General features: G+C 36.9%; 2 protein-coding genes across 6 annotated transcripts; one reads left to right on the top strand and one right to left on the bottom strand.

Moving 5' to 3' along the window:
* The first annotated feature begins 6,825 nt into the window (after positions 1 to 6,825).
* On the top strand, positions 6,826 to 18,528 carry LOC105254138. Of its 4 annotated transcripts, none has more exons than XR_003123561.1 (12): positions 6,826 to 7,424; positions 10,378 to 10,691; positions 11,115 to 12,871; positions 13,997 to 14,499; positions 14,719 to 14,910; positions 15,039 to 15,273; positions 15,475 to 15,582; positions 15,693 to 15,768; positions 15,885 to 16,044; positions 16,215 to 16,438; positions 16,523 to 16,813; positions 17,147 to 17,279. XR_003123561.1 is itself a non-coding variant. In XM_011262636.3 (12 exons), exons 3-12 carry the CDS (start codon positions 11,349 to 11,351, stop codon positions 17,291 to 17,293), a joined length of 3,303 nt encoding a protein of 1,100 aa, XP_011260938.1. In that variant the 5' UTR covers positions 6,827 to 7,424; positions 10,378 to 10,691; positions 11,115 to 11,348; the 3' UTR covers positions 17,294 to 18,528. The 4 variants fall into 4 exon arrangements, 3 of the variants coding, with proteins under 3 accessions (XP_011260938.1, XP_025269687.1, XP_011260939.1); XM_011262636.3 differs by having other exon boundaries at positions 6,827 to 7,424; positions 16,523 to 16,657; positions 17,147 to 18,528; XM_025413902.1 differs by lacking the exon at positions 6,826 to 7,424 and adding an exon at positions 7,552 to 8,119 and having other exon boundaries at positions 16,523 to 16,657; positions 17,147 to 18,528.
* A 384-nt stretch (positions 18,529 to 18,912) lies between these two features.
* LOC105254139 (DNA polymerase delta small subunit) lies at positions 18,913 to 22,516 on the bottom strand. Of its 2 annotated transcripts, none has more exons than XM_011262640.3 (8): positions 22,437 to 22,516; positions 22,076 to 22,136; positions 21,429 to 21,658; positions 20,991 to 21,292; positions 20,700 to 20,910; positions 20,388 to 20,622; positions 19,339 to 19,631; positions 18,913 to 19,124 (listed from the first exon to the last, which is right to left on the bottom strand). In XM_011262640.3, exons 3-8 carry the CDS (start codon positions 21,643 to 21,645, stop codon positions 19,000 to 19,002), a joined length of 1,383 nt encoding a protein of 460 aa, XP_011260942.1. In that variant the 5' UTR covers positions 21,646 to 21,658; positions 22,076 to 22,136; positions 22,437 to 22,516; the 3' UTR covers positions 18,913 to 18,999. The 2 variants fall into 2 exon arrangements, with proteins under 2 accessions (XP_011260942.1, XP_011260941.1); XM_011262639.3 differs by having other exon boundaries at positions 22,363 to 22,493.
* Positions 22,517 to 23,018: the final 502 nt, after the last annotated feature.

The following is a 23,018-nucleotide window of genomic DNA, read 5'->3' as shown; positions in this document are numbered from 1 at the left end:
AAATAATTAATGAAACAGATATGACAATGAATCGTTCAATCGTTTAATATTATACATTTCAAATCCGACATTCGAAATCGCTGACATACATATTTCACAAAACAAATTTAACATATTTCTAAAGTAGTATTTTTTAATATTTTTAATTCCTCTTATTATTATCAAAATGTAATATTTTTTAATTCCTCTTATTATTATCAAAATGATATTAATTAAAAATATAGATTCTATTGATAAGCCCATCGAAGAAGATTTAATTTTTTAGCTCTATTCATAACTTATGTATCTTTCCTGTCTTAAGTAGAAGACTTTATTAATGCTGCAACAACATTTGATATTTTATTAAGTCTTTAAATTATCGATTTAATCATTCAAGAAAAATTTAAATCTTCTGAAATATTTTATTTCGAATTTTAGAAGAGACGTTAATAAAAGAATCGATAAGACTTGTAAAGAGGGATAAATACATAAAACTGCGTGCACGGTAAACGATGACGGAAACAACGCGTTTCTCGTTCCTCAATGCGAATCCTCCGGAAATAAGAGACGCGTCCTGAGGAAGCTCCCAGCTTGACGGGACGAATACACCGGATACGGGGCGCGAAAAGGGGTTTGACAGGCCGCCGCAAGATCCGCCATTCTCGACACCTGGCAACAGCCAATCGTAGGATAAAGCGGACGGTGGAGCGAGGAGCTCCTGGTCCTCAAATGCCACACCCTTCATTGTGACCACATATCGACCGTGGGGCCGCAGCAGCAGCCACAGCCGCGGCTACGGCGTCGGTGCTAAGTACTCGCGCACTTGCGACGCGCATGTGTGACGCGCGCACAGACGCACATTCACGCTCGCCCCGCGGAATCGAATTAAGCAAAGGGAACGTACTTTGCGGGGGGAAGTTTTATTTTCGTATTTTCCGCGCCGTGTTTTTACGTGTCTCTCGGCGACAGAGCGGATCGCCCATAGAAAGCCTCGTGCTCGCAATTGTTGCACAAATGTAACGCTTCGCTCCTTCCTGACGTTTGTCACACGATTCGATAATTCTCTTTTGATCTATATGTTATTACAGAACTCTACTTAATATTGAAATCAAGAATTTAATTATTGTCAAATTTTCATTCAGTTTTCCTTTTTAAAACCTCGTGCTTGTAATTGTTACACAAATGTAACGCTTCGCTCCTTCCTGACGTTTGTCACACGATTCGACAATTCTCTTTTGATCTATATGTTATTATAGAACTCTACTTAATATTGAAATCAAGAATTTAATTACTGTCAAATTTTTATTCATTTTTTCTTTTTAAAGCCTCGTGCTCGCAATTGTTACACAAATGTAACGCTTCGCTCCTTCCTGACGTTTGTCACACGATTCGATAATTCTCTTTTGATCTATATGTTATTATAGAACTCTACTTAATATTGAAATCAAGAATTTAATTACTGTCAAATTTTCATTTATTTTTCCTTTTTATATGTATTATTAATTTGTGTTCACTATAAGAAGGTAATTAACTTGACAAGATACAATATCGTTTTCTTTCAAATCCCAAAGTTCCTCGAGCAAATATCACTTGTAAAGCTGATGTCCCTGCTAGAAACACACTGTTTTAGAGAATAGGCCAGATATTTCGAAGTCGAGGGATTTATGAGGGATATATCAATTTGGATTATCGCGGACGAAATCGTACCTTAGCGCTGCAGGCGCGCGCGTTTTCAGAAATGCGCGTACGCGATCCCGAAAATTAGGCGTCGCTCTTCCGGATTGGAAGGAGGCTTCTTTGTGCCTGAAATACACCCCGGGATCCCCGAACGAGTGGCATCTGTAATAACAAGGACCGTTCTTACGGTCTCTCCCGCCTCGTGTACGCGGCGAATACGCGGACGTGATGCGAGAGATGGGCTTCGAGAGTTCGATTAGTCGATCTCATCGACGAGTGTGTACGTTATGGAAGCATTATTACCGAAATCTCCAGGTTTTCTTGTATAAAGTTTCCGGCACGTCTCTAATCGAGCTCGCATAACAATAATTTTACATCACTCGTAAAAATAATATGTAAATAGATTTGAAAAATTCGTATATAAGTATGATATACATACATGTTTTTAATATTTTTGTAGATAAAAACATTATTATAAATTAATTATATAATATACAAGTTATAATTAATCGAAAAGATTTCATATTGGAAGCAATCTAGAAATATCCAGGATTTTCACGTAACTCTTACGTAATCACATTAGCCACAGTAATTGTCACAATTCACGATTAGATAAGTTAAGATATCGGCAAAGTATACGTATATAGCCTTTCTAAACCCGTCTATTGACTATATAAATATCTGAAATAATATTTTTCCTGCTCCAGAAAGCGAGTATTCCTTCTCTTTTTTTTTCCTTCGCTCCTGCGTCCGCTGGGGACAAGCGTGAAGAGGAAGCTCGCGGCGAGGACATCATCAGTCGTCGACACCGGTATCCCCAGGAGTCTTCGACACGGGGTTGAATCTCGAATTAGTATTAACGTCGCGACTCTTTCGTTCGCTTTTACTAAAGCAAACATTCGCGACAAAAACCCCGAGCGTCGATGCTACGCGACGACAGTTGTCACTTAAATAGTCGCTAGAACATCTCCTCTTGCGTACATTTTTGAGCTGTATTCAAATCCTTTTTTCTTAAATTTCCATGATTATAACTGCATCCTTTCCAATATTTTTTAAATGTTTTTATAGTGCGTGTATCTTTTTAAGTTTTCATCGTGTATATGTATTTCATTCCTTTAAATTCTCATTAATGTTCAAAGATAACGAAAGTCAAATGAGACTCAAAAATAGGATAATTAGATACAATATGAAGAAAGATGGCTCCCCTCTTCCTCGATATCGAGGCTGACGCCGGCGCCAAGATCTTGCGAGCCTTGTTCGCAGGGACTAATCCACGGGAGATCTTCATCGCGCGACGGCAAACAAACGGAATCGAACAATTTGTTTTCGTAAAGCGGCTAAGTAGCGGCCACTATCTGGCGCGCGTGTCTTAGAACGGGAAGAATAAGGAGAGTCAATGGGAAAGAGGACGAAGGGGAGAGTATATAGAAATATAAGTGGTACGAAAACTGGCAAGATACACACGGGAAGAATGAGAGAAAGAGAGGAAGCGCGACGGGGGGGGAGCGGCGAGGAGGAGGGAGGGGGGGAGCGGGGAATAGGGAAAAGCAGCGGCAAAGCAGCACGGAGACGAGGCGACAAAATCAATTATTTTGTTAAACAACAAGCCGTGTTATGTTAGGTTTGCCAAAATAACCAAAACAACGCTGCCGCGTTTCGTACACGCCGCGCGCGCGTGTTTCGTGATACGCCCCGGTTCATTCATCCGCGCCCGACCATTTCCCATTCATCCTTTCGCCACGAGAAATTATCGCGATAATCGGCCGCAAAGCGGTTTTTCCGCTCCGCAGGTGGAATCCCGCGCGCGACCTCGCTCGTCTCTATAGATGTTATTCATTGTTATTGTTGTACGCATTATATGTGTCGTATACGCGCGCGATATATATAGGGGTTTATGTGCATTATTGGAGCTGCGCCGGAGATCGGTGGCGGCGCGACGTAATATCTCTCTCGGGGAGAGTTAATTAATTTCCAATTCCGATATCTCCTCGGGGGAAAAATGTTTGCCGCGATATATCCGACTTTTTCAATGTATGGAATGTATCGAATGCGTCGAATCTTGCTTGGCAGGGAAAATATTTCGTTTATATAACAATGCAAAAAAATAGAACGTCAATAAATACGTTCATGAATTTTTCGAGAAAGTCAATTACCTTTTTCACAAATATTTCCTCCTTTAACGATAAGATAATTTCGAGTCGAAAGTGTATCGGAATTACTATTTTCTTTTCAATTTCTTAGGATATGTAAGGAAAGAATACCTGATTCTATACATCATTTTATTCTTTTGATACAAGGAGGCTTGATGAGATATTTCGTGAATTTGGCCTAATATTCATTATTAGCGTTTTTAATTATAATTAATTATAATTATGTGAGAGATCAAAATAAGATATATAAGATTATTATAAAACGAGACAAAATTAGATGATTGCGAATTTATAAAAACTAATGCGTGCACGCACAATTATATTGTTCAAAATCCTTTCAAAAAATTCTTCGTGAGACATTCTCTTCGGAAAATCGTTTTAAGATAAACGACAGTGTTCTCTCTAAAGTTGACGTACAACTTTCTTGATTATAGAAAGAGAGGGCGCGAAATTTCGCGGATGCAAGGTACATCGGAATGAGGGATCGGGGAGGGGGAGGGGGGAGGAAAGTTTTGCGGTATCATGAGCTATGCACTCTTCAAAAAGTATGAACGAACGAGCGAAGAAGCGATCCATTAGGTAGGAAGCCCCGGCTGACACGCCCTGACGCTATCAAAACACGCCTTAAAACTTATATTCCAGCGTTGGCGCGACGGTGGTAGTAGGAAAGCCGCGTACGTGAGATAAAATAACAGAGTGTAGTTAACAGGCTTGGGTAAAAATATTCACGCTAGCTTCCATATCTCCCTCTCGCGCTCCCGCCCTCCATCCCGCACCTCCCTCTCAATTTAACCGCGTCTACGTCTCTCTTTTTCTCTCCCTCTCTCCTCCTCTTTCTTTGTCTCTTTCTCTCTTTGTGTCATCCTTGCTTATTCCTGCGCGTTTTTCAGACTCCGAAAATTCACAAATCGTATCATTCGCGGTAGCATCGATTAATCGATACGTTCGTAAAAACAGAGCATGCACTTGTGTTTGCGTCTTCACAAAATAATTTTAATTTACCTCTCAACGCGTTGATTATACTTGCGAAAAAAATGTTTGTATTTATATAAATTACTTTACGATTGTATATATATATATATATATATATATATATATATATATATATATGTATATAATTCTTTCTTTTTCTACATTATATTACTTTGACTTCGATTTTGTATACAATAAGTAGGATTAAAAGTGTCGCCTTTTCTTTAATTTAATCATTCGAAATATATTTTCGATAAAAAATTTCTATTATAATAATCATTAAAATGTCGAAATTTATAACGTAATAATATAAAATTTAATATAGAAAATTCATAATTTATAATGAATCAAAATTGAATGATTAATGGAATAATTATTTGACCATATAATCAGGCAATAGAATGTCAAATGATATCTTCATAACGTTTTAATGACATATTATTATATGTCATCTTGGATAGAATATGTCCCATAATATAATAAAGAGAAATAGAGAAAAAGAAAGAGAAAGATGAGAAAATTTCACGGCTAATATACAAAGAAACATTCCATACAGCTTAACAGATTATTGTTAAGCCCCTTGCACAATGCTAGGCAACAGATAATAAGAACAATAAGAACAATAACAACAATAAGAACAGAAATACTCAGGTAGCAAGATGACGTCTCCAGACGTCTTAATAACGTCATTAGATATTCTCTTCTCCTATTGGTGAATATTTTCTATTCCGCGTATTTATTGGTGAATAGTTTCTATTTCTTATTTCTATTGCCTGTTGCCTAGCATTGTACAAGGGACTTAAGCTTAGATTGCAGCAATATTGCAGCAACATCGCAATATTGCTGCAATGTAACAACAATGATCTGGATGGGATGTAGGTCATGTGATGATGAATCTGATATCATGATATCATGATATCATGATAAGTTGATAGGATTTTCCTCCCGTTACGAATATTTACGACATTTAATGGCTCTTCTGCATAGATAAAAAAAAAGATTGATATTCGGATACATCTTATACCGTTTTTGATTATACATGTATATACATAACATCTTTTTTCTTAAATTTAACATGCACTGTCATCTATAGCTGCGTAACCGACAACAATGTATCAATAAACTCGGTCGATAACATTCTTTAATTATCACGAGAGCCCGAGTTCAACCGGTAATCACGAAAACGTATGTACCAACAGCAACTCACTTCAAAGAGTCTCTCAAATGTATCGATCGAAAGGTAGGTGCGCTGTGCACGACATCGGGCGATGATATTTAATAAAATCGCGGTATCTGTAAATTAATTAGAAAATTCCGCATACCTGATGCAAGAGTCAGATGTCAGGCGCAATACGTGCAGACGTGTGTAGCATCGAATCAATCGCATGTGTAGTCTCGAATCAATCACTCAACTCTCATAAAAATTGCAAGGGACGTAATTGCATCGATTGCGCTCCACGTTGCGTCATTCTACAAGAAGAAAGAGCTCGAGCACATTAGAGTAAGTATCCCAATTATCCTTCAATTATTAATACATCGACAATCAAATCGATCCGAAGTAAGCTTCTTTATGAAAACATATGGAATATTACACTTGAAATACCTGCCGATCCATCCAATCATTTGCGAAAGTCCAACGCCTACGTTGGGACGTGGCATGTTACCATATATGGCGAATATCATGGAAATCCCGTAAAATCGAAATTCGCATCGGCGTCGAAGGTAGGAGAGTGCGCGGCGTGAATTTTCGAAATACGCCAAGTACGCGAAAAAAACGAGGGAACGTGGACGGGAGGACCGCGACGCGAGCGAAGCTTCCCCTTCGAATGTGGCGCGCCCGCGGATGGCGCGCAACGCCGGCCAATCGCGCGTCGCCGCGCATGCGCCGGCAGGTGGCGCGCGGCCGCGCCGGCGCGAGCGCGCGGCGGGCTTGCGAATTGGACTTTAGCTCCGACGTTACGGCGCGACAAACGAATCCGATTGGACGGCGTGGCTACGAAGGCCACATCCGGCCGCGACCGCCGCAGTATTGGTCGATCGCGCGCGACGGCATCAGCAACGGCAGCGGTAGTGGCAGCGGAGTTGGTCGAATTTCCTATATATATTATTGATAAATAGCTCGCGTCGTTGCTCGTGTGACTCTCCGCGACGGCTAGAACGGCCGACTTCGCGTTGTGCGTGGATGTGCGTGACCTCGTTGTCGGGAGAGAGGCGTTTTCGCGCAGGAGCGTTCGAGAGTGCTCTCCTCGTGAGGAAGAAAGAAAAGTGCGGTGGTGTTTCGTGAACGAGCGACTACACGTACGACGTACCGTGACGACAGTTACGTGAAAAGAGAGAGAGAGAGAGAGAGAGAGTGAGAGGGGGGGAAGGAGAGGGCTAGAGAGACGGAGGGAGAGAACGCGCGCGCGTCGCTTCGCAAACGGAGATCGGTGGTGGACGAGAGCAGCCGAGCGCGGACGACGGGATTATCGTACGTTGGGTGTGACGGGACGTGTCGCGGTTCGGCGTGGACGATCCGGACCGGCGAACCGCACGGATAGTGTTGTGGTACGCGAGTCCCACGAAAGGGCAGGCCCAGGCAGCGTTCCTCGCGAAAGCCTGCGGCGCTATCCCACGAGAGAGCATGCCGAGCCCGGCCACGAAGAGGTGAGAGCGAGCGAGATAGAAATAGGGAGGGAGCGTGCGAGCGAGCGAGAGAGAGAGGGAGGGCGAGCGCGCTGGCTCGAGAGAGAGCGAGAGGGCGAAGGAAGAGAGACGGAGAGAGAGCGAGAGAGGCGGACAGAGACGGCGCGAGCGAGCACGAAAGGAAGGAGAGCGTGCGTTGTAATCCGTGGATCCGAGGGAAGCGACTACCTCTCCTCGAGGCTGTTTTTTGCTCCGCCATTGTACATCGCGAGAGACGAAACGCGACCCGAGCATCGCGGAGGACAACCGCGCTTTTCCCCTCGCGCATCCTCGGCGGGCGTGTTTCTCCACGATCGGCGGGCGTCTTCGCGTCGCATCGACGGAGACGGAGGAGGAGGAGGCAGAGGAGGATATCGTCGTCCCGGCCCTCCGTCCCGTCGCCGTGTCGTGTCCGCGTTCCTACGTGCGTGCATGCGGCTCCGCGGGGTGTTCCTCGAGGCGGCGGTATCGCGCTCGATACTCGCCGCCGTTGAACGGAGTGCGGGAGTGCGGAGTGACGGCGGATCCGGCGGCCGAGAATAGTGGTCGATTCCTGGGAAAGGGAGCAGGGCGTCCGTTCACCTGGCGCGGAGTTCCCGCGTGGATTAATAGCGAATTAATATCGCCTGAGAAATCGAATCCGGTCGCTCTCGGCTTCCCCGGCATCGATCGCGCAGGTCCTTGATCTTTCTTCTTTCCGCGATAGCCGCTATCTCGTTACGAATAATACGATGATTGTATTAATGGGGGTAGATTATTAAGCCGGCTCGTGCATATTGCGATCGCGTGTACGTGGAACTTGGCTCCGTGGTCGAAATCCGTGCGGCTCGTTATGCAACAGACGCCGCGCGCGCGATCGACGTCGAGGAGGAGGAAGCGCGCGCGCCTCTCCTCGTCTTCTCGCGGCTTCGTCGCCGTCTGTTTTTACTAATCGTGCACGTATCCGCGCGTATCTGCCACCGCCGCCGCCGTTGTCGTCGTCGCCGCGAATGTATCACGTGGTGATGCGTCAGACCGTGTGCCGCTGCTTTAATTCGCCTCGTATATCGCACACAAGCGCGTCCGCGTGTACGTGTATTGTTTGCGCCGCGTGTAATTATTCGGTCGCGCCGACCGGAAAGCGCGTATCCCTTCGAGCGGAGGAGAATTCGCACCCTCGGGAGTCCTTTACTCTACGCCCTTTTCTCTCTCTCTCCTTTTTTCTCCTTCATTCGAGCGACTCCTCTCGGTTTCTCGGCGCCTCCTCCCGTCCCAGCCTCAGCCTCCTTTCCCCAGCTAAATTCCTCTCCCTCCGGAATTTCTTTCGCATCCCGCAAGAGCGGGTTTTTTTCCGTTAAAAAACTGTCGTCTCTCCTTGTCCCGCGGTCGCTCTCCGTCCCGGTCAACAATACGCATGATTGGCCCCGCCGCGGAGAAATATCGGTCTTCCGGCGCGATTGCATACGCCGCAGTTTGTGTTACGATTTTTCTCGCCACCGTTTATCGTGGTACATGATTTGTAGTTTTTTCCCTCCCGTGAAAGCGAGAGGCCTCGTTCCGGATATCTTAATCCCGTTGGATTTCGAAAAAATCGATATTTATTAGTATTCATTCCCGGTGTTTGATTTTTTTTTCTTAATAAAATAATCGTTATTTAACTCTTTAATAGTGTTTAGCGTGTCTGCTATCACGGCTTTACATTGCCGATAATCAGGCGTTTTGATAAAAGGGGTATCAGAAAGAGCGGGAGAAGAAATTTGATACATAATCTTGGATCAGCTGATTCTTGCTTAGTTCGGAATACGTGCTTCTTAACGTAAAAAAATTTATAAATCTGATTTTTTACATCATTTATCGTATCGATTGAAATTTCGTTGTTGTGTCATCACGAGTAATCATGAGTCATTTGTATATATCGGGTGTATCGAACAGTGTATCATCTGCAATTGTTCATCTTTCTGTCGATTTTATTTTATTTCTTCGTCGACTCGCGTAAATTTTCGTACTTGCGCGATTATCACGATCCGGTTACGCTTATTGCGCAATATTATTTATGCTGAAATAGCCGTAAACATTGTAACTATAGTAACGCAATATACTGAAATATACACTACACACTTTGCAGTTTGAATTTTATTATATGATGCTATAATCGCAAAATTATTTTAATGTAAAGCTGTAAGAAAGGAAAGAAGCGTACAGTTTTACAAATGCGTTGACAAGAATCGATCATCATTTTAAGTAGTTTTTCAATAATTTTCCACGATAAAGAATTTTATATTTAGAAATACATTCTGAATGAGACACAACGGACATCGAACGTATCACAAATCTAAAAGTATATATTAAGCTTCTTGATTAGCGATACAAGATACAAGATTCATAGTGATAAGATAAAATTAAACTGAAAATTAAATTACAATACCGTAAATATGCCGAACGAAAAACATGACTCATTTACTGAGACAGAGAGCGCTGGTGAAACATATTTAAGACTTAATTTGCATTTAAGGTATTATTCAATTTTCACAATATATTGCAATATATAGCTTAAGAAATGATATTTTTACAATTTTCCAAAAAATATTATTCAATGTGTGTGTATTGCAATATATAGCTTAAGAAATTATATTTTTACAATTTTCCAAAAAGTTGCGTAAATTTTTCAATACTTGCTATTAGGAAAACAACGAAGCGAAATTATTTTTAAAAAATATGCAAAAAGAAAAGGTGATAAACAAGATCGCGTGAATAAACGAAAGTTGTAATATTTATATTTATATTTAGGATTTGAACTAGTCCGATGATAAAACCCGAGTACCATCGACCGTAGAATACTTTTCTGAGATTAAGCTAATGATTGTAATATGCAGCTTTCGCTATAGAAACGCGCATCTTTTGTGAATGCGGGCAGGCCATTGTAACATTTAGCGTTACGTATTCTTTTCTTTTCCAGGACACACAGGAGAAAAGCGGTATACGGGACGCGGTACACCAGATAACTCTGATCTAGACGGAAATATTTTAATAGGATCGCTGTTGTTTACGTCATCTTCATTAGCCAGCGGTGAAAGATTGCTTTTGTGAAGTATTGTTGTTATTACAAAGTTCGATTCTGGAAAATAATCATCCTGAGCAACGCCATTGTGACAATTGCAAGCGAATCATCATCAGTGATACCGGAATGTTTTCATTTATATTGCGGGAGAATACAGAATACATTTAAACGAGACGTCAAGTATGCAACGCTTCTTCAAACGTGGAAACGAGGTGAGCTATATTAGTGTTTATGATACGCAATTTTGTACCGATTCCTTAGAACGAAGTCTACTTAGCAAGCTTATACTTTTAACATTGCTTCTCGGCTATACTTATCTATGTGACTTTAAAAATGTTATGTAATTTTGCGTAACGTACAGATAACCCCGTTTTAGCATGCGATGATTAAAGGGTTTGGCAACCATTAAATTTTGTCAACTTCTTTGTTGTAAAAAATATGATTTATTTGTATATCGAGAATAATTATGTCTATCTCTAGATCTTAGATAACATTTTTTTACTTCTCACTTAGAATGCTTTCGATTGTAATAACTCGATACTTATGTGGTGTTTTATTTTCTTATTTTTTGTAATAAATAAATATATAAAGCAAGAAGCATACAAAGCATGATGTAAAATTTTGATTTTTTGCAGGAAAGCAGTATCGTCTTGTGATAAATAATGGGAGTAAATGATCGATAACATGAGAGAAACTGTGGAAACGACGTAATTACCATGGCCGGGCAAGGGATGGCAGGCCAATAAATCAGACTGTGTACTAAAAGTAAAAAGGAAACAAGCGAGGACAAAGAAAGAGACAAGTCGAATAGTGAATTTAGGGTGGCGGACGGTAAGGGAGGCAGGACAGAGCCGTGTAGTAATGGATGAATGGGAGTGAGCGCGGTGCACGGGGAGCGCAGGAGTGGCGGGCGCGCACGTTGTGGCACGTCGTGGGAGCCTCTGGATGTGGAGGCCGCGGCTCTGGCAGCGTCAGTGGCAGTGATGGCCCCTGCTCTGACGGAAGGCGGTCCTCAAAAGCCTGAAAACTTGCTCCCTACCCTACCAGCAGCCGCCAGCGGCTTTCTGTCCGCCGAGCAGGCCACAGAGGTGTGCCAGAACCGTGAGATCTTGACCAAGTTCGTAGTGCCGGCGAACGTACAACCGTCGAAGATCGACGAGCAGTGCTTGCGCGGTATCTCGAAGGACCTCATACGCGATGTCATTAATTCCAAATACGCTAACGATCTCGACTCGTTATCCGCGTTCGCGAACGCGTCCGACTTGATCGGATCGAGAAACGGTGCGGCAGTGTGTCTGCAACAGCAGGCGGAACAGGAAGACTTTGAGCGGCCGGTTACGCTGCCGGACGCCGGTCACGCCGTAGGGAAGGTGATCGACATTATAATGAGCGACCCATCTATGGGTGATCAAACGAACAACATGGGTTTCTTGAAATCGAGCGTGGACTTGCCCCTAGCGGCTACTGAGACTGAAACGGGAGACAATAAAAATCTGGATGTCGATCAGATCATGGCCTTTGGCACTGATATCACCGCCGAGCAATGCAACATAGGAAATGTCGCTGATATCGGGCATAATGTTGATGATATCTTGCAGGTCATTAATTCGATAGAAGGTGCGGAGAATGCCGAGAACATTTCCGCCGGTGGTGGCGAGCCGGTACAAAGTGCTGTCGATGGCGTGGAGATGTTTGCCATGCCCGAAGAGGGATTCGCATCCTTCGAGCGGGATTTACTTAATGGCGTTGACGTAATGAGTCTCTGCAATGAGAATATGAATATATCGGTGGATACGGTGGACCAACAAAAGTCTAACAATTTAAAATTGCAACAAGACATTGTGGCGCAAAAGCAATTTGAAAGTGAGAGACGATGCGCGTTTTTACTGAGAAGACTGAGAAAACTTCAAGGAAGAATAGTTGGCAGACACGTGGCAGAGGAGAATACCGGCGTTCTCGAATTGGCCCATCACGGAGTAAAGAAATATCTTCTGCAAGAACTGGTCAATATTGGTTCAAAATCCAATGTGAGAAATTTTCCTGAGATTAGCAGTAGTTTACATTCGTTCTTACAAAAAATTGAGAAAATGTGCATTGCCCAGAGTAACAGTATGAATCGTCAGAGAGTGTGTTGTCGATATTTCGGTGGAGGGTCGCGTGATAACGCGAGCGGCAGTACATCCGGCAATAATGGCAATCGTCAGCCGGTATTCGGTACTCCTCAGGTTAAACTAAACGGTGAAGAAGTGGAAAGTGTGTTTGGAGCTCTGTCCACACAGTTGCACATTGTAGAATCTAACTTGGATTCGGATTGTACAGCATCCAGTAGTGGTGGAGAAAGTTGTGACGAAATGCAGACATTTAACAATCCTCATCAACAGAATCTACTCATGTAAGTTATCTATAATAAAAATAAAAATTAATATTAGTATTAAACATTATATAAATGTATTTCACATATTCCGTCTCTATTAAATGTATGCAATTTTTCAATCATGCACTTTATTGAAAAAAGTATATTTTGAATGAAATAGAATTGATTAAAAACAAAAAAGGATATACATGATATTTATTTAATGAATGCGATAATTATTTAAAAAAAGTACTTAAAAATATCTTTGAAATAATTTTTTCACGAAAAAAAATTTTTAGAAATATTTAAATATTAGAAATAATTATAAGTAGTTTTAGTATACATCAACTTAATTTTATTATTGTCAAAATCAATATTATTTCTTGTACTATAAATAATTAAATAAAAAAATAGGTTTAAATATTTTTTTAAATTTTGCAACATAAATTTGATTTCAATTTCTTCAAAGATCTAGCTTAAAGTAAATTTGAACAACTTGATTTTTAATATTTTTAATGCTATTAAAGTTAATTTTTAATACTACTGCAACAGAAAATTAAAAAGATTTTTATTTATATTTTTAGATCTTAATTTTCTAAAATCTTTAGATTTTTGGTCGTTTGCAAAAATTATTCTTTTATACCTCAATATAAAAGTATATTCTATGCAGTTTTTTTAAATTTGGCTTTTAATATAATGTGTTTGAGAAATCTTTGAGTGCTTGTATAATAAGTAATATATATTATTACAATTGGGAAAAACAGACCGAATATATTTTATGGGTCGGTTCTGGATTTTTTACTATTTGTTTATTTACAATACAAGTGTATTGACTTTATATTGACAATATTTTCCTAGTTTGTTTGATGTTTAGTATTTATATTTGATTTAATATTGCATCTCTTATCTTTGTATGTGTAATTGCAACAGTATATTATATTGAAATTTAATGATTTTATAAGATGGAAGATAGGGGGACAAGGTTGAAATATTTAATTTTTGCTGGATTTTTCTTAAAGTCTCCCAGTGTTTCGTCTATAAGTATAATTTCTACTTCAATAATAGACTATATTAATTTCAATAACAGACTACTGTGATTTGTTACGCAATATATAATCTTTTGCAAATGAGAAGGCCAATCGTATTGTTACATTATTTGCACAGATCCAAAAGAGCAGCATGGAGATATGCACAGGATCGTGCAGGTGTAGCATCACGGTGGACCTGGCTACAGGCACAAATATCAGATTTAGAATACAGAATTAGACAGCATAATGATCTGCAACGGCAGATTAGGGCCGCGAAAGGCCTGGTTGTTCTCGAAAATGCGGAAACTGTTAACGGATACAGTGGCGCTCTACCAGGTTCTACTGGACGATACAATTCGCCCGAGGGTGAATTACCAGCTAGTAGAACGCGTCCATTTGTATGGAGTTATTATAGAAAGCGAAAGCTTTTGCAAGTGGATAGGCTACATGAAGTTTCAAAGCGTGCGGCTAAAGCGTCAACAGTGAGATGCAATTGTGATCATGTGTTGCCTGCGTGTGCTTTATGTACAGGAAGGCTAGATCCAATGCAACCACAAGAACCAATTGAACAACTTTCTGTACAAGAACGTGTAGCACTTGTTGATCCTAGTTTTCATCCAGTGTTGTCATTCCCTGATGGTACGTTTATACATATGTGTACTAATTAATACATAGTATAATGTAAAAGTTCCTCTAATGAAATTATAATAATTTAGTAAAGTTTATGCTTAACTAATCTATTTTCCCTATAACTCAATTTTTAAATATCTAAATAAGAAATAAAATATAATTGTTTTTATTGTCAAGTGATAGTGAAAAAGTTTGCAGCTATATCACACACATATATGTTTATTATAGAAATTGTACATGGAACCCATTTAGAAGCTATTATGAAATCAGTGGAATGGCAGCAGAAAATGTTGAGAGGCAATTTGCGAGTTACCCGTGTGAAAGATAAAGATAGCAATGAAAGAAGAAATAAGAAACTTCCTAACAGAACAAAATATACCGCGCGATTAAAGAAATCATCCTCGACTATTCTTACAGCAAGTACATATCACGAAATGTCATGTACATTTAGCTTTTTATTCTTATCTAGTAAAAGAATGAGCTGCTTGATCAAGCTGTTCTTTCTCCGCAATAAAATAATATAAAATAACATATTTCTTCTTATACAGGAATCAAGAGAAAAATGTTGAAAAATGGTAAGAGAAATAGACTCGGCCATTCGGAAAGAAGCGTATCTGGATTAAACAAGAAAAAAATATCAAAATTACCAACTGAGGATGACGACGACATTAGCGCGCTTTCAAGTTCCAGCAAACACTCATCCCCAGTGCCTTCTCCATTGCAACATGTTACTGCCTCTTCGGAGAAAAATACTGTTAAAGAAAAAAGTTCCAATCCACATGGGTAAGAAATATACAGTATTTTTACAATTTGTAACATTTGTACATTTCTATGTTTTCGTTGGCAAAATTGTTATCAACTAATATATATGTATCAAATTATTATCAACTAATATATATGTATCAAATTATTATCAACTAATATATATGTATCACTTTTATTTCGAAAAAAATGTCAAACATTTCATAACAATTGTTATTTCAGGCGTTTGCGACAGAACTCTTACGATATTAACAATATAGTCATCCCCTATAGTGTTGCTGCTTCAACGAGGCCTGAAAAATTACAATACAAAGAGATTTTAACACCAAAGTAAGTATATTTATAATTTATCGAGCTATTGCTCCGATTTTTATCTTAATTATTTTGATTATATACATTATAGTATCATATTAATTAATATATTTCTCGTATTATTAAAGATGGAGATTATGTGAAGAGCCCTCGAAAATGGATGTGAAGAATGGCGTAATGCACAGGCCTGGTCAGGACAGTGATGTAAGTGAATGACAAGATCTAGTAAATGATAAGAACGCAATTCAGCAACAAAATAAAATGATGTAATATTTTCTTTTTCATTGTCGTAATTCAATGATTGTATATGATTTTATCAGATTGAAGATATGTCGGATGAAACAATTGCCCTGAGGCATGAACGTAGCGAACGCGAGGAATATAAACGTTTCATGACATATCTTAGTATGCCGCATCAAACGCGTATTCGTCACAATCGTCGTATCGACAGCAGAGCAGACAGTGGTGCGAACACACCAGGTATGTCGTATTGCGTTTAATCGTGAATTTTAACATTATTAAATGGCAATTATAAACAAGAGATTTACACTATTATTTCAATATAATTCTATATTTTTGTTGAAATAATAGATTTTATTTATCGAACCAATAAAATTATATTCTCTCGTAAAGAAAGTAAGTTGTTTTAGATCCAATGTCACCGCACGCGAGTAGTGACTTTGGTGGAGACGTGGTATCTCCGTTTACGTCTCCACCTGCCACTCCATCTCAAGTGCAGGACACAGAACAGTCGTCGGGTTTGGATTCGCATCGACCGTCTGCTTTACAAAACTCTCTTCGACGTCGTACTATGCCCGCTTTAAGACTGGGGAAGGATGATGCCGCGGTCGTATTTACCGAAGATGAAAATGAGGTAATGCATAATGAACGACACATATATTGCGTATAAATCAAAATTAACACAAATGTAATATTCAAAGCCCAATTTTTTTTCCAGATTTTACCGTATGAACCAAGAATATTCCCATTATCTGAAGAAATTTACGACAAAATGTTGGAAGTGATGCCGGATGGACATTGGCAAGCTTCGTCTACGTCTATATGTTCTCGCGACGAAGATAAGGGTGATGATGTACGTACATTGTACTTGTATTGATATATATCTTCGCATTAAATATCTAAGTCTGAAAAATTTGAATTATATAAAATGTATGTGGGTGCTATATAGTACTGACTATTAATATACACTTTGAGCCAATTTTCATGGCTCCTCTCGAGGCTATTTCCGGTAAGCAGTGCCACTTGACGCTTCCTATACTTTTGTAACGTAATTCTCTAATTTTATTTTTCACTTATTTCTCACATACAGACACAACATATACACACAAAATTAGCAAATTTTTACACAACAAAGATATCGCGTTAAGTCAACGTTATCGTTATATAGTTTCCATCCATTTATAGAATTTTTTACACGATTTTCTAGTTTGCTCCTTGTTTCGCGCAGCTGCCGTATGAGAGCTTGCAACTTTAAATAGTTTTTTGCAAAGCGATCAATTGTGGATGTAGGTGATTCCAGTAATCGTCGCTTGTGTAATTATTCATATTTCTACGTTTCTAGGACAGAGAAATGGATTCTCCCGAATCGGATTCGACCGAATCTGCTTGTTGCGACATAGATGGTGAGGATCCCAATGATCCCGAGTGGACAGTAGGTGACGATAGAGACACTGAAAAGGAGAGAATACGTCCGACGGCTAAGAGATAGGATATAAAACTCTTAATAAGTACAGTATGTCTACGTCGTCGTTACTATATGCAGAAGCTACCTGTCAATTGTTATATATACCTGTCGGTCATGTAACATTGCACCTTAAGTTAATGGTATTACGAATCTGTAAAGTGTATTATAAATATAAATTTTATAACTTCATTCTGCTTAAATTAATGGAAAGAACCTTAATTAATTATATTATTGCTCTTTTTTTAAGTATTGCTATTTTGGCCAAAGCATTAGAACTGTACACGCGTCATAGTACATTTAGGATGTATACTTGCATCACTGATCTTTTCCCCTTCTGTTAAATACACATAGTAGGTAATATTAGTTCTCTGAAAGAAGTGGAATCTCATGACAGTGGTTGAGCGGTTTTGTATAAAACTGTATGTTGCAATCACAGCTCTTCACTTTAAATAAAAGTGCCAATTGAAATGTTCTGTAGCACTGTGTACCTTCCAATATCGCGTGCTTTTTCTATTTTGTAAGAATGAATACACTAATTTGTGTGACATTCTACGAGAAATGTTAATATACAGATGCTCTTAAATGTATATAAATTACCATTTTATCATTATGTGAAAACTTGTATTTAAATCCTTGTATATTTTGTCCATCATTACATGACTTGCACCTAGTTTCGCAAATATCGTAATTTATATAACAGTCAAAATCAGTTTGAATATGAATTTTCTTTATTTTTTTAGTATTAAGAATCCGTTTTATTTCTCATATATGACCAAGTTGTGTCTTAAGATATTACTGGTACATCTTATAGGTACAGGTAAGAGGGGACAATGCTATGAAATGAAAATTAGATGCAAATAAAAAAGGAGTTGTATAAATTTATGTATCATACACAAAATATTCTTGACATAGTGTGTGAGAATTTAAAGTATATAGAATAAATATACGCTAATATTAAAAATGTATTATCAATTAATTACCGATGCTCTGTATTTTGACTGTTATGTTCTTATCATTGGTATAATTTATGAAATATAAACTCACTTGTTAATTTAAGTTCATATTGAAAGTCTTGTGTCACTGTGATTTCGCGATTTTCTAATAGTCTGTGATACTACATGTATTTTCTTTCGTATTAAAAGTTTTATAACCAGGCAAATGTCTACGAATTCTTAAAAATCGCATGTGTTTCAATTTTGTATATCACTTTTACAAGATGCAAATAAAAATAGGTGACAACAGAGATTGTTGTTTATTCATTATGCAAATTGTTATATATATATATATATATATATATATATATATATATATACACACACACACACAACATACATACATACACACATATATATACATACATACACCTATATATATATATACCTATATATATATGTATATATATACATACACACATATATACATATACATATATATATATATACATATATATATATTTATACTTATATGCACACATATTCTTATGATTGTAATTTTTTTATGATAATGATAAAACAATTATGAATCAAAATATTTGATAATTTGTGTATGAATGATTGTATGAAAATTTTTTGCTGTACAACATAATATTGTATTAAAATATAAAAATATTTTTATTTTGTTTTAAAAGTATAATGAGAGTATAAAAATATGTTTTGATAATGATCTGATAGAAAATGTCACATATTATATTAATTATTTTTATCTTAGTCGTATTCAAACAAATTACAAATTTAGGGTGTACTTGTACCAAAATAAATTACTTCAGTATCCAAAGTTTCTATGTCCACCATAACTGCAAGATTTGTAGAGGAAAACTTTGGAATACAAATTAGTCTCACCACCTGATTTTCTTCACCTACAAATACAGTTGAATGTACTTTCTTTAGTTCTTTAGCAAAATGTAAGAAGATATTAACAGTATCAAAATATCTATGCAATATTGTAGCATCAAAAGTGAGAAATAAATCTGATGCATTTTACACAAATGCGTTTAATAATACTAATGTAATAATAATGCTTAATCAGTAAAACATAAACAATTTTATCAAATTTTGCTTTATAATATTTACCTCTCCACAGTTTTGTTTCAAATTTATCTGTGTTGCCCACAAAGTATATATCTGGACAATAATTTATGATAAATGGATCTTTTACAGAGTAAGGATGTACTGGTAATGTGTCTGGAGCTGTCGGACACATATGCCTCCAAAACAGAGTTCTTTCCAACCAATCTAAGGGAGAGATATCTGTTGCACCAGTCGCTTTTATGATATCATCAATCGGCTGACCACTGCTACCCATTATTACACGTTCAGCGATTTTGCCGATCCACGGATTAGTTGCACCTTTAAAACTTTCAAATCTAGAAAACACGACACTATTTTAATCAGAATTATATTTACGCATAGATTAAATTTCGACTATGGTTCAAAATAAAAGCTCTTTTATGAATCAGTAAAATTTGATATAGGAAATTAAATCTATTTTTTATCAAAAAATAATAAAAAATGTATATTTGTTTCCTATCGCGCTTATCCTTGTTTAATCGCGCTCTGTTATTATTATTTTAATTTTGTTTATTTTCTAACGACTTATTGAACATTGAACAGGATCTTGAAAAGATCGAAACGTATGTATGTATTTTTATATATAACTGATTATTAATATACTATGTCTCTCACTTAGAGTCTTTTATTATTACTTCTATTTTTATGCTTTAACATCTTGCGTTACAGTCTTTTTAGCCTTTCTTTTTTGCGTTTTATTATCATCCGGACCGTATATTGCTTTTGTCATTGTATTCTATTTTTTATATATCAATCCAATCTTGTCAATTTTTTAAAGCCTTATTATTGTTATATATTACTTAAATTTGATTTGGTCATTCAAATTGAATTTAAAAGAATTGAATAAAAGAGTGAAATTTAAATATATTAAGAATGCATGTGTGTTATTAAATATAAGTTCATAAAAGTGATTTTTAAATCATTTTTGCTACACAATAGAAAATAAATTCATTTTCACACACACACACAAGTAGTTTTAAAAATATAATCTTATTTCCTATTCATTGACGTCACATATAATTTACACAATGATAGATATATTTGCACAATACCTAGATGTTAGTGGTAGTATACATGGATGCAGTGGTTTTTGAGGCAGCATTGCATTTACAGGATCATGTTGACCTGGCATTAAAGTGATACAACAACATGTTGCTATTTCAGCAAGAAATACGTCTAAGAGTGTTGTTGCTACAGCAACTTCGTTTGCTATCGCGGCATCTTGTGCCTTCCCTTCAGCATGTCCCATTAAAGTATTTGTTTTTGTAACAGTTTTGACAGAATTACCTGATATTTAATAAGTAAAATGTAAAATTAAAATCGGTTACACAATTAAAGGCATAAGAATATACCAGGGTATATACCAGCAATAATAATTTGAACAATACAAGTAGCATTTTCTTGAACAATTGCATTTCCTGCCATGCCACATATCCATTCAGTTAAAAGACCTAATGACAAACTCTTTGAATTGTTTGCCAAATCGAGCCCAGATAGAAATAATAGTTTTCCTTTGGACTTTAATTGTGTCAGTGAACTTTTAGGCACACAACCAGGAAAGCACCATTCCTTGACCTGAATAAGATATAAAAGGATAATTTTGCATGTATTACAAATACAAAAAAAAAATTAAGATTTTAAAAATTTACACTTACCACAAAATTGCCATCTTTTTCTTTGTGGCCTAATATGGCACATACAATACCTGTAACATAATTTTTCATCTCTGCATCTTCAATTAGTAATCTGATACGTAACATTTCATCTTCCAAGAAAAGTTGATCCTTTTCTGAGCAATAATTTGATCTTAGTTCTGGTAATGTGAGTTGATAATCTTCGCTTAACTCATGTAATATCGATGGCTTCCACTTTTGATGTTTATAGAGCGTACCAACTATTACACACTGTTGTCCTTCAAAATCTTCTAATTCTGCCAACTTTAGTATCTTTACTTTTCCTAAGAACAAAATAAATATCTTTTTTATTTATTTAAGTCACAGTGACAAGATATTTGTGTACAAAAATTTTATTACATATTATTCCTATAGAAAGATAGAATATTTTTGCATAAAACACTGTTATACAAAGCTTACCCCATTTTGCAATAATTCTTGGTATCAGTATTGCTTTCAATTCTGCCAGTCTTACAGAATATATATGACAAAATTGTTTAGAGAAATCGATTAATTTATCATTAAAATCAACAGTCAAGTCTTCATATTGTACTTGCTGTCTTTCAAATTCTTCGGCTGCTTCTTCCTTTGGACTTGAAAGTAGATTTTCCCCAGTTTCCTTGGAAATTGGTGCCATTATTAATAATAATCTGTAAAATAAAAAGTATAGCACAACAAGAATATTTAATTATTTAATAAGCATGCATTTCTGAACAGTTATTAATTTAGTATAATAGTATAAAATAGTATTTAGTATAAAAATAGATGTTTTAATACAATAATGTACCCTCAATAAATTTACATTATTGTGTATTTATACATATATCTAATATATTAAAGATATTTTATAAAAGAAAGATAAAGATTTAAAAGATAAAATTGATCAATATATATTATTGTTTCTAGTACTCTATTAACATGGATATACAAATAGTATTTAAAAACTATATCAAATTTTATTTATACCGATTACATTAGATTATCATACAATAATTTTATATTCTTTACAATTTATTTTGCAACATTAATTATTTAGTTGTAAAGATGTATCACATTTTCATTCTAACCTTCTGCCTTTATTTTTTCTTCCTCTTCGGCTTTTTTGACCAACGCTGTTTTGATTAGAATCTAAACATTCCGACTATCAATTAATATTTAATAATTATTGGCATTACATATTTTATACTACACATGTAGCTAAAAATTGGTTAAAGAGAACATATAGAATGCATAAATAGAAGGCGAAAATATACACATGAAAAAAAGATGCAACATAAAAAGCAAGCAACAATTCTTATTTAAAGCCTTATTTTCTCTATTTTCGTTATATTAGAGAGATGTTAAAAATCTTTACTTTCTATTATTTCCACAATACTGAAATCTGTGATTTATAATATTTTTCTTCGGTATTTATCTAATTTTTATTACCGATCTCATACAACGTTTATCACCATATCAGGATTCTCTCTTTTCGCGCCTTTTTATTCTCACAAATTGGTAACTCGATAAAATGCGGCGTTCCATTGGACGTTACGAAAGTTTCGAAGCAGTTGGTTAATCATTAAAGAGCAAAAAAATCTACAGCCTTTCTCGTCTCGAATACAGGGTCGGATTTAGGGTGAGGGGATCAGGGGCTGAGCCAGGAGATCTTCACAACACAAATTTTTGGATAAAATTTCCTATCGAATACAACACTTACAAGGCTCTATGTATATTGTAGAACTTGTTATTTCGCAATAAATTATTTAAGGATGTATTGGACGGACCGTCTCAAAAGTTAATCCAAAGTATCAAAAAATTAAAGTTGGGCAGAATACGAATTCTAATTGATCAAAAATTTTTTAAAAATCACGAAATCATACTTCAAAGTATTCTTTAATATAAATAGGTTTTAATTTCCAAGAAAATGTTGCCACGTTTTATCATCAATATTGCGTCGAATCGATAATCACAGTTATTTTTTAATAATAATTTCAAAACGAGCAAATAAATTGTTTTAAAACTTTGTGG

The sequence above is a fragment of the Camponotus floridanus genome, unplaced genomic scaffold, assembly GCF_003227725.1.
Source record: "Camponotus floridanus strain SB8 unplaced genomic scaffold, Cflo_v7.5 scaffold71, whole genome shotgun sequence".
Lineage (NCBI taxonomy): Eukaryota > Metazoa > Arthropoda > Insecta > Hymenoptera > Formicidae > Camponotus > Camponotus floridanus.
This window is presented reverse-complemented; position numbering and strand designations above follow the sequence as displayed.

Bases quoted from the DNA above. Each gene is read 5' to 3' on its own strand.
- LOC105254138 (XM_011262636.3), top strand. From the start codon at position 11,349: ATGGGAGTGAGCGCGGTGCACGGGGAGCGCAGGAGTGGCGGGCGCGCA. The intron at 12,872-13,996 runs GTAAGTTATCTA...TTATTTGCACAG, and splicing joins CATCAACAGAATCTACTCAT to ATCCAAAAGAGCAGCATGGA. The intron at 14,911-15,038 runs GTACATATCACG...CTTCTTATACAG, and splicing joins CTCGACTATTCTTACAGCAA to GAATCAAGAGAAAAATGTTG.
- LOC105254139 (XM_011262640.3), bottom strand. From the start codon at position 21,645: ATGGCACCAATTTCCAAGGAAACTGGGGAAAATCTACTTTCAAGTCCA. The intron at 20,623-20,699 runs GTATATACCCTG...ATTAAATATCAG, and splicing joins TGTTCAAATTATTATTGCTG to GTAATTCTGTCAAAACTGTT. The intron at 19,632-20,387 runs GTATTGTGCAAA...CGTGTTTTCTAG, and splicing joins ATACTACCACTAACATCTAG to ATTTGAAAGTTTTAAAGGTG.